The sequence below is a fragment of the Rana temporaria genome, chromosome 12 (assembly GCF_905171775.1).
Source record: "Rana temporaria chromosome 12, aRanTem1.1, whole genome shotgun sequence".
NCBI lineage: Eukaryota > Metazoa > Chordata > Amphibia > Anura > Ranidae > Rana > Rana temporaria.
The window spans coordinates 24,892,037-24,904,315 of record NC_053500.1 but is presented as its reverse complement, the minus strand read 5'-3'; the positions used below and the strand labels follow the sequence as shown (position 1 = coordinate 24,904,315).

The following is a 12,279-nucleotide window of genomic DNA, read 5'->3' as shown; positions in this document are numbered from 1 at the left end:
ACAGCGATATTTTTAGATTCAGAATTCTACCTCATTGATATAATAAGAGGCTAAATTAACCACGGGAGGACATTTTCACTTTGCCAAGAATCTGTCTTCATTTTGAACACCCAATCATGCTCCAATAAATAAATATAAAGAGAGAATACTGCTTTACTGTTCAAAATGGAAAATGTCCTCCTTTAGGAAATCAATCCCAGCCCCAGAACAATCAGATCTAGAACACTTTTACTAGGACCTTGTCAAAGTTGAGGATCTAGCAAAATGGACAGAGGTGTATCAATCTAGAACAAAGAAGGAATGACACTTGGGGGACTAGACAGAGGTGTATCAATCTAGAACAAAGGCGGACTGATACTTTGGAAACTAGACAGAGGTGTATCAATCTAGAACAAAGGCGGACTGGCACTTGGGGGACTAGACAGAGGTGTATCAATCTAGAACAAAGATGGACTGACACTTGGGGGACTAGACAGAGGTGTATAGATGTACTGGCACTTGGGGGACTAGACAGAGGTGTATCAATCTAGAACAAAGATGGACTGACACTTGGGGGACTAGAAAGAGGTGTATCAATCTAGAACAAAGGCGGACTGACACTTGGGGAACTAGACAGAGGTGTATCAATCTAGAACAAAGGCGGACTGACACTTGGGGGACTAGACAGAGGTGTGTCAATCTAGAATAAAGACAGACTGGCACTTGGGGGACTAGACAGAGGTGTATCAATCTAGAACAAAGGCGGACTGACACTTGGGGGACTAGACAGAGGTGTACCAATCTAGAATAAAGATGGACTGACACTTGGGGAACTAGACTGAGGTGTATCAATGTACTGGCACTTGGGGGACCAGACAGAGGTGTATCAATCTAGAACAAAGGCGGACTGATACTTCGGAAACTAGACAGAGGTGTATCAATCTAGAACAAAGAAGGACTGACACTTGGGGAACTAGACAGAGGTGTATCAATCTAGAACAAAGAAGGACTGGCACTTGGGGAACTAGACAGAGGTGTATCAATCTAGAACAAAGAAGGACTGGCACTTGGGGAACTAGACAGAGGTGTATCAATCTAGAACAAAGATGGACTGGCACTTTGGGAACTAGACAGAGGTGTATCAATCTAGAACAAAGAAGGACTGGCACTTGGGGAACTAGACAGAGGTGTATCAATCTAGAACAAAGATGGACTGGCACTTGGGGAACTAGACAGAGGTGTATCAATCTAGAACAAAGAAGGACTGATACTTGGGGAACTAGACAGAGGTGTATCAATCTAGAACAAAGAAGGACTGGCATTTGGGGAACTTGACAGAGGCGTATCAATCTAGAACAAAGGTGGACTGACACTTGGGGGACTAGACAGAGGTGTATCAATGTACTGACACTTGGGGAACTAGACAGAGGTGTATCAATCTAGAACAAAGGCGGACTGGCACCTGGGGAACTAGACAGAGGTGTATCAATCTAGAACAAAGATGGACTGACACTTGGGGGACTAGACATAGGTGTATCAATCTAGAACAAAGATGGACTGGCACTTGGGGAACTAGACAGAGGTGTATCAATCTAGAACAAAGAAGGACTGGCACTTGGGGAACTAGACAGAGGTGTATCAATCTAGAACAAAGATGGACTGGCACTTTGGGAACTAGACAGAGGTGTATCAATCTAGAACAAAGAAGGACTGATACTTGGGGAACTAGACAGAGGTGTATCAATCTAGAACAAAGAAGGACTGACACTTGGGGAACTAGACAGAGGTGTATCAATCTAGAACAAAGAAGGACTGGCACTTGGGGAACTAGACAGAGGTGTATCAATCTAGAACAAAGATGGACTGGCACTTGGGGAACTAGACAGAGGTGTATCAATCTAGAACAAAGAAGGACTGATACTTGGGGAACTAGACAGAGGTGTATCAATCTAGAACAAAGAAGGACTGGCATTTGGGGAACTTGACAGAGGCGTATCAATCTAGAACAAAGGTGGACTGACACTTGGGGGACTAGACAGAGGTGTATCAATCTAGAACAAAGGCGGACTGGCACCTGGGGAACTAGACAGAGGTGTATCAATCTAGAACAAAGATGGACTGACACTTGGGGGACTAGACAGAGGTGTATCAATCTAGAACAAAGATGGACTGGCACTTGGGGAACTAGACAGAGGTGTATCAATCTAGAACAAAGGCGGACTGACACTTCGGGAACTAGACAGAGGTGTATCAATCTAGAACAAAGGCGGACTGACACTTGGGGAACTAGACAGAGGTGTATCAATCTAGAACAAAGATGGACTGGCACTTGGGGAACTAGACAGAGGTGTGTCAATCTACATTGTTCTTATACCCAAGAACAAATATTAATATATTGCAGATTTCCTGTCCATGTAAGTGGTAACTGCTCTTGGTCTGACTCAGCAAGTTGTATGTCAGAGCACTGCAGAGAGACCACTGCTTCTCCACAGAGAGCTTGCATCACCAGGAACAAGCCACATCTATTGGGAATTGGCCACTTTCAGCCACGACAAAATATTTGGTTGCCTCACCTGCGCAGTTGTTTTAGGTAACCCAAAGTTAAGAGAATATACTGGTGGAGCTGGCCATGTACCGCCAGGCCCGGGAACATGTCCTATGTCTGTATGCACTGTGTGACCTCTGACCAGCTAAGCAGTGTTGGGTGGATCTCTTATCTGAAATAGATTTTCTTGAACATTTCCGAATGGCTCCCTGAGATAAGGTTGGTGAGGTCAGGGCTTTGCGCTCCACACATGGACATACGTGTTCACAAGTTTTTTCAAAGACCCTCTATAAGAAAAAATTCCAGCAGTCAGGTCTTCCAACCTCCGTCTCATACACAGCCTTATGCCGCGTACACACGATCGGAATTTCCGACAAGAAAAGTGCGACGTGAGCTTTTGGTCGGAAATTCCGACCGTGTGTAGGCCCCATCTGACATTTTCTGTCGGAATTTCCGCCAGCAAAAATCTGAGAGCTGGTTCTCAAATTTTTCCGACGGCAAAAGTTCTTGTCGGAAATTCCGATCGTCTGTATGCAATTCCGACGCACATAAATCCTACGCATGCTCGGAATCATTGAACTTCATTTTTCACGGCTCGTCGTAGTGTTGTACGTCACCGCGTTCTTGACGTTCGGAATTTCCGACAACATTTGTGTGACCGTGTGTATGCAACACGAGTTTGAGCCAACATTCCGTCGGAAAAAAATCCACGGTTTTCTTGTCGGAAATTCCTATCGTGTGTACGCGGCATTTTACCCAACTGGATGAAAATGTGTTCTCGTATTCGGAAAGGCAAATGTTGTAGCATTTCAGAGACAATCATATATTCAATTCTACAATCTGCTGGAGAAAAACGTAAAAAAAAAACATTCTGCATGCAATCAGGTTGGGAACACGGCTGTTTTTCATGACGAGAAAAATGCAATGTTTTTAACCATTTAAGGACCGGACCAATATGCTGCTAAATGACCCAAGGGGTTTTTACAATTCGGCACTGCGTCGCTTTAACAGACAATTGCGCGGTCGTGCGACGTGGCTCCCAAACAAAATTGGCGTCCTTTTTTCCCCACAAATAGAGCTTTCTTTTGGTGGTATTTATTTTTATTTTTTGCGCTATAAACAAAAATAGAGCGACAATTTTGAAAGAAATGCAATATTTTTTACTTTTTGCTATAATAAATATTCCCCGAAAACATATATAACAATTTTATGTTTTTCCTCAGTTTAGGCCTATACGTATTCTTCTACATATTTTTGGTAAAAAAAAATCGCAATAAGCGTTTATCGGTTGGTTTGCGCAAAATTTCTATAGCGTTTACATAAAAGGGGATATTTTTATTGCATTTTTATTAATTATTTTTTTTTTACTACTAATGTCGGCGGTTAGCGATTTTTTTTGTGACTGCGACATTATGGCGGACACTTCGGACAATTTTGACACAATTTTGGGACCATTGTCATTTTCACAGCAAAAAATGCATTTAAATTGCATTGTTTATTGTGAAAATGACAGTTGCAGTTTGGAAGTTAACCTCAGGGGGCGCTGTAGGAGTTCGGGTTCACCTAGTGTGTGTTTACAACTGTAGAGGGGTGTGGCTGTAGGTCTGACGTCATCGATCGAGTCTCCCTATAAAAGGGATCACTTGATCGATGCCGCCGCCACAGTGAAGCACGGGGAAGCCGTGTTTACATACAGCTCTCCCCGTTCTTCAGCTCCGGGGAGCGATCGCGACGCAGCGGCTATAAACGAATAGCCACCCGGTCGTCCCGGATCGCTCCCCAAAGGGAATCCGACCGCCGCATGTACGGGGGGGGGGGGGTCCCGATCAGACCCCCAACCCACGTCTAGGCAGGGACGTACAGGTACGCCAATGTGCCTGTACGTGCCATTCTGCCGACGTACATATACATGCGGCAGTCTGGAAGTGGTTAATTGGTCGTTAAAAACGATCATGTGTGGGCTCCAGTGCATTTTTCTCAACGTGAAAAATGGGCATTAAAAATGTAGAACATATTTTTTCTCATCGTTTTTCACGTTGTCGTGTGTACGCTTTAACGACAGGGGAAAAAAACGGGCATTCAGATGGTCGGCGCTCACCATCCGGCTGGCCATCAGAATAGTCGGCGGCAGCGACGACAATACATAGATTGATGCAATGCATGAATCTATGTATTGTAATCAGTGGCGGTGCGAGAGCAAGAGGGGGCCGCGCTCCAGCGCCCCCTATATGGACGCACCGCCACTGTTGGATACAGTGTTCCCTCACCGTGTGATTGCCATTCAAAATGTGACATCGCTGAAAGCTGAAAACGGACCTGGGCAAGAAGGGGGTGAAGGTGCCCGGTATCGAAGTGGTTAAAGAGCCACCACAGGAATGTCCTCATAGGCACCTATAACTTCTGTATACACAGAGGCCCAGATTCTGAAAGGGCTTACGACGGCGCAACGCCATGTGCGCTGTCGTAAGTCCTAATCTGGGCCGTCGTATCTATGCGCCTGATTCTTAGAATCAATTACGCATAGATATCCATTAGATCTGACAGGCGTAAGGCTCTTACGCTGTCGGATATTAAATGCAATTTTTTTTTTCGCCGCTAGGTGTCGCCTCGTCGTTTTCCCGATCGAGTATGCAAATTAGCAAAATACGTGAATTCCCGAACGTAAGCGCGGTCGACGCAGTGAAGTTACGACGTTTACGTTAGATTTGCAACGCGTAAAGTTGCCCCTGGGTATATGAGGCGCAGTCAATGTTAAGTATGGCCGTCGTTCCCGCGTCGAAATTTGAAAATTTACGTCGTTTGCGTAAGTCGTCCGTGAATAGGGCTGGACGCCATTTACGTTCTCGACGAAACCAATGACGTCCTTGCGACGTCATTTAGCGCAATGCACGTCGGGAAATTTTAAGGACGGCGCATGCGTTGTACGTTCGGCGCAGGAACGCGCCTAATTTAAATGATCCACACCCCCTACCCGGATCATTTGAATTAGGCGGGCTTGCCCCGGGGGATTTACGCTACGCCGCCGCAACTTTACAGGCAAGTGCTTTGTGAATCAAGCACTTGCCAGTAAAACTTGCGGCGGTGTAACGTAAATGAGATACGTTACGCCGCCGCAGAGATGCAGCGATCTACGAGAATCTGCCCCAGAAATCATCTCTATCTACCAGAAAGAACCTCAGGAGTCCCACTTTGGGATCATGGGGTACTTTGCAGTGATCTTTAGTGGCACAAACACTGATAATGATGGTCCCGTAGTACCAGTGAGAAGGTTGGCATGACCGATCAGGGGATCCACCACTTTATAATGCCAACTAAAAATCACCCAACAATCACCCCCATCGCTGGAGCTATGATGTCACAGAAAGTATCCGAAATACTTCTCACTCCATCACATAAACACACGGGGATCAGCCGCTCCTACCGGCAGAACAGGTCACCACTTAAATGAGTTTGCAGCATTTTTAGGGCTCCTTAAGGCTCCATTCACACCTAGGCGTATTTACGCCCGACGCTCGATACGCTGGAGGGGAGAAATACCATTGCCCTCTATGGAGATGGTTCACATCTCCACGCCGAACGCCTAAACGCCGAACGCCTGAAGCGCCTGGACCCTTTTTTTCAGGCGGCTTCGGCGTTCGGCATAGGAGATGTGGACCTGGGGGTTAATGGGGGTTAAAATCGCTGCGTTTTGTCGCCGCAAATCACGGTACAAAACGCCGCAATTTGTCGCCGCAATTTGCGGGACAAAATGCCGCGATTAGGTGTGAATGCAGCCTAAGTTTGTGCGGGCGTAGCGTATCTCAGATACGCTACGCCGCCGTAACTTAGTGAGGCTGGGGCTGAAAAGAACCTGCGCCCTAAGTTACGGCAGCGTAGCGTACTTCTGCCGGCGTAAGCGCGCCAAATTCAAATTCTGAAGAGGTGGGCGTGTTTTATGTAAATAAAACATGACCCTACGTAAATGACGTTTCTCACGAACGGCGCATGCGCCGTCCGTGAACGTATCCCAGTGCGCATGCTCCTAATCACATCGCAAATAGTCAATGCTTTCGACATGGACGTAATTTACGCAAAGCCCTATTCGCGAACCACTTATGAAAACGACGCAAAATTCGACACTGGCCCGACGTCCATACTTAACATTGGCTATGCCTCATATAGCAGGAGTAACATTACGCCGGAAAAAGACTTACGCAAACGACGTAAAAAAATCCGCCGCGCGCACGTACATTTCTGAATTGGCCTATCCAGCTCATTTGCATATTCTACGCTGAAATCGACGGAAGTGCCACCTAGCGGCCAGCGTAAATATGCAACTAAGATACGACGGCGTAAGAGACTTACACACTATTAGATTTTCTGCAGATTTCTGTCTTCAGATTTACCAAAACCATGTTGTACAAGGGCCTGCCTGCTTGCATACAAACTGAATCTCTTAATGCCGCGTACACACAATCGGACATTCCGACAACAAAACCGTGGATTTTTTTTCCCCACGGATTGTTGTCTCAAACTCGTCTTGTATACACACAGTCACACAAATGTTGTCGGAAATTCCGAACGCCAAGAACGCGGTGACGTACAGCACTACGGCGAGCCGAGAAAAGTTCAATGATTCCGAGCATGCGTCAAATTGATTCCGAGAATGCGTAGGATTTTTGCGTCGGAATTGGCAACAGACGATCGGAATTTCCGACAACAACTTGAGGAAAAATTGAGAACCAGCTCTCAAACATTTGTTGTGGGAAATTTCGACAGCAAATGTCCGATGGAGCCTACACACGGTCGGATTTTCCGACGCATCGAACATTTGTTGTCGGAAATTTCGACCGTGTGTACGCGGCATTAAGGTTTGACCTCATATTATATGGTTTTGGTAAATCTGAAGACTAAAATCTACAGGAACTCTAATAGTGTGTTTTATGGGGTCTTAGGCTGGCCATACATGTTCAATTTTCCATTAGATTTACCCAAAACAATATAATATGAGGTCAAAACGAAACAACTTTCAATCATATCCAATCAGGCAGGCCCTTGCACTACATAGTTTAAGGTAAATCGAATGGAAAATTGTACACGAAAAATTGAGCATGTATGGCCAGACTTAGATGGAGTTTTGCTTCAGTTTGTTAGTGTATCTAAATCTGCTAATACATTTAACACTCCCCCTTCCCCGCAGACTGACAATGCTGCTGTCCAAAGGTGCCCCCTGTTCTCCTTCATACTAATATAGGAGGGGCTAGATTCAGAAAGCCCGCCGTAACTTTGTGCGGGCGTAGCGTATCTCAGAAACGCTACGCCGCCGTAACTTAGTGAGGCAGGTTCTGTATTCAATAAGAACCTGCGCCCTAAGTTACGGCGGCGTAACGTAAATGTGCCGGCGTAAGCGCGCCTAATTCAAATTGTGAAGAGGTGGGCGTGTTTTATGTAAATAAAACATGACCCCACGTAAATGACGTCTCTAACAAACAGCGCATGCGCCGTCCGTGAACGTATCCCAGTGAGCATGCTCCTAATCATGTCGCAAATAGTCAATGCTTTCGACGTGAACATAATTTACGCAAAGCCCTATTCGCGAACGATTTACGCAAACAACGGAAAATTTGACGCTGTCCCGACATCCATACTTAACATTGCGTACGCCTCATATAGCAGGGGGAACTTTACGCCGGAAAAAGCCTTACGTAAACGACATAAAAAAAATACGCCGGGCGCACGTATGTTTCTGAATCGGCGTATCTAGCTCATTTGCATATTCTACGCGGAAATCAACGGAAGCGCCACCTAGCGGCCAGCATAAATATGCACCCTAAGATACAACGGCGTAGGAGACTTACGCCGGTCGTATCTTAGCAACATTTAAGCGTATCTCAATTTGAGCATACGCTTAAAGATACGACGGCGCGGATTCGGACTTACGACTGGCGTATCTACTGATACGCCCGTCGTAAGTGTTACTGAATCTAGCCCGAGGTGTGTTACTGGCCAGATCACCCAGTAAAAAAGACAAAAAAAAAAAACTGATGCAGACATCCCAACTGCTGCTCCATTAGGGGGGGCAGCAAACAAACCCCCCCTGCTCTCTCGCCTACCAACCCACGCACTTACCCCATCTAGGTTGTGGGCAGCTTCTCCTCCTAGCCGTTCTATTCACTTCTTCTCCTGGCTTAGAACCCACTTGCTGTCCTGATTGGCCGGGAGGAGAAGCAGGAAGATAATAGCGAATCACTGCGCCCCAAGCCCAACCTTTTTGAAGCCAATTAGATTCTCAGGCTGTAATCATGTGCTTAAAAATAAATAAAAACCTCATAGAAATCCATGCGTCCGGTGCCCCGCATGGAGAATAGTGGGTCCCTTATGGGCCGCCCGCCGCTGCACCACATCTAATGCTTGGTAAGCTGCAAAATATTACATTTTTGGTTTCGGGTTGAACACCACTTTAAGCTGCAAATCCAGGGACGCGGGTGTCCACATGCCAAAAACGTTCCCTGTTGCGTTTGGCGGGCAGCGCCGCCGTCGAACGTCACTAATTTAAGCAAACAGGGTTGCAGTGCATTCGTGCAGCATTTACGGGGTTAAAACAGGAGGCGAGAGGGCATCGTATCACCTCCTCCCCGCCTGTCAAACACCTCTGAAATGTGATGTGAGCGCAGATCGCTTATCAGAGGCGCGGCAATTCGGCCGCATATCTAAGCGTAGCCTTGAGGACTATTACAAATTATCAAAACTGCGATAATGTGATAATGCGAATGACAGGCACATAGAAGTGACGCCACGGCAGCAACGTGGGGCAACAATACAACTTCCCAACGCAAGAGCACTCGTGCGTTCAAGAAACGTGCAAGAACGCTTATGAGAAATGATAAGGTGCGTTTTCAAAGCGATTGCAGGCGTAAAATTTGTAACAGCTAAGAAAACATTAAAGTTAAAAAAAAAAAGTTTCTTCCAAAAAGTTGTATTAAAGGAGGGGGTCTTACCTGCGGCGGTAGCGAGAAGAAGATGGGGGACAGGAGGATCGGCGTGGCGATCAGGATGATATACCTCTTAATGCACCAGATCTTCTTGACCAGGGTGACCAGGACAGACATAGTGCAGCACAGGAGGAGACTGGAGGCAGCCTGGACTCAGCCGCTGGTTATATCAGCCTGGACCACAGATCCTCCACCAAGTCACTTTGTAATGCAAACAACACACCCCTGCCTGGAGCTCCGCCCACCGGGGCGATTAACATACAACCAGACGCAGGCTTTTCAGAAATGGATTTCTAGGAACGACTGATCCTTGAAGTCTTTAATGTATTCACTTTTTTTTTTTTTTTTACAGTGGTGTTGCAAGAATGAAGTTCCCTATGACCGGGGTATGAGGACGGAAAAAAATCGAACGCTCAGATTTAGGGCGCAGAATAAAAACGCAGCATTTAGATACCGTATTTATCGTGGTATAACGCGCTCCCGCGTATACCGCGCACTCCTAAAGTGGCCCCCAATCCTGTGGAAAAAACGTTTTTTTGTTTTTTTTATACTTACAGTTTTGGTGTCTTGCGCGGCGTCCTCGTCGGGTCCGGCATCCTTCTGCGGCTTCGGGTGTCCTCTTCGGCGGGTCCGGCGTCCGTCTTCGGCGGCTTCGGGTGTCCTCTTCGGTGGGTTGGGTATCCTCTTCGGCGGGTCGGGTGTCCTCTTCGGCGGGTCCGGCGTCCTTCTGCGGCGTCCTCGTGTCCCCCCCGCTCGTTTCCCGCGCCGAGTTTGAATACTGCGCCGACATATACAGAGCGCAGTACACTCGTGTATTGTCGGCAATGCTCGGCTACCCGCGCTGACGTCCTGTACGTCCAGGACGTGAGTGCGGAAGGAGCCGAGACTGCCCGACTATACCCGAGTGTACTGTGCTCGGTATATGTCGGCGCAGTATTCAAAACTCGGCGCGGGAAAGCGGGTATCGGCGTATACCGCGCACCCACGATTTTGCCCTGATTTTCAGGGCAAAAAAGTGTGCGGTATACGCCGATAAATACGGTACTTTTGTACTCATCTAAACACAGCACTATAGATGTCAATGAGCCCATACACGCGGCCGTATCTACATATAAAAATGCGCGCTGCGTTTAGTTGCACGTAAAAAAAAAAGGAGGACGCAGTTTATACGCCTAGATCTGCGGATTTTATGCATAGACGCATATAAACAGCACAGTGGCTAGCACTTCCGTGGCAGCACGAGAGTCATTGGTTTGATTCCCAACCATAACACTACTTGCATGGAAGTTGCATGTTCTCCCCGTGCCTGCGTGGGTTTCCTCCGGGTACTCTGGTTTCCTCCCACACTGCAAAGACATGCTAGGAGGTTAATTGGCCCTCGTATCTGTATGTATGAATGTGAGTTAGGGCCACATACTGTCCGGTGCGTTTTATTTCTGCATCAAAAACGTATGGAATGTAGGTTATATGGTTTCTGGTGGTGGGATAGTACACAGCAAAGTGCGGTCAGTTCCAGGGCTTTCCATCTCAAGAAAACAAAAGTGGAACATGCTGTATTTTTTCCTGCACTGGAACGCAGTAAAACGCATAAAAAATGCACAGAAACGCACTGACATGTGCTGAAATGCACTAAAACACACCAACAATGCACTGGACTCTAGTATAGTGGGGGGGGGGAAGTACCAGGAATGCACCTGGAAATGCATCAAAAACACACCAAAAACGCACTGTAACGCGTCAAAAACACATTAAAAACGCACATGTAGAAACACGACTAGAACGGATCTGCAGTGCGTTTTTGTGGTGTGAACCAGCGCTTAGGGACCTTAGATTGTAAGCTCCTTGAGGGTAGGGACTGATGTGAATGTTCAATATATATACTGTATATGTAAAGCTCTGTATATATTCACGGCGCTATATAAGTGCCTGTAATAAATAAATAAAACAAACCCAAGTGCTTTAGGCGCATGAAAGATCTTGTAGCTCTGCCAGTAAGAACCAGTCTTTCATGCAGAAAATACACGTCTAAACGCAATGGTCCGGATTCACATACATTGGCGCATATTTATGCCGGCGTAGTGCATCTAATATACACTACGCCGGCGCAGCGCGGAGAGGCAAGCACAGTATTCACAATGCACTTGCCCTCACTCGCTCTCAAATCTACGCTGGGCTTCCTCGGCGTAAGCCAGCGTAGGTGGAAGTGGGCGTGAGTCATGCTAGTGAGGTGTGACCCCAGGTAAATGATGGGCCAAGCGCCATAGAAGTACTTAAAACGAACAGCACACGTGCCGTCCCGTGGCCGCATCTCAGTGCGCATGCGCAGAATCACCAATCAAAACCTACTCCAGATACCCAAAGCCAGATACAAGTCCAAAGGAGATCGAAGATTTGCAGTCCAGGGACCTCGGCTGTGGAACGCACTACCAACCACCATCCGACTGGAGTGGGACCACTTGGCCTTCAGATTAAAACCCATCTCTTCTGAGGTCAAAGGGTTTTTCCCCAGCAAATGGATACAGCGCCCAGAGGCGATTCAGTTCACATGTGCTGCGCTATATAAGTTTTTCACTCACGTCGAAACAACTGCCTAAGATACGTCGAATCACTGCCTACGACGTGAACGTAACCTACGCCTAGTCATATTCACGTACAACGTAAACGACAAAAGATACGACGGCTTGTGTTCCCTGGTCCATACCTTTGCATGAGTTGCGCCTCCTAAATGGGGAATAACTTTACGCCGGACGTACGATTTACGCAAACCGCGTATATTATGCGCCG

The 12,279-nt window shown here is 46.9% G+C and overlaps 1 protein-coding gene across 1 annotated transcript in view; it reads right to left on the bottom strand.

The window, feature by feature from the left end:
* Positions 1-9,672, bottom strand: part of SLC13A3 (solute carrier family 13 member 3) — a 44,994-nt gene extending 35,322 nt beyond the window's left edge. The window contains exon 1 of the mRNA XM_040330359.1: positions 9,502-9,672. Within this exon, the coding sequence (XP_040186293.1) occupies positions 9,502-9,612 (111 nt within the window). The 5' untranslated portion in view covers positions 9,613-9,672. The remainder of the gene's footprint in view (positions 1-9,501) is intronic.
* Between the last annotated feature and the right edge of the window lie 2,607 nt (positions 9,673-12,279).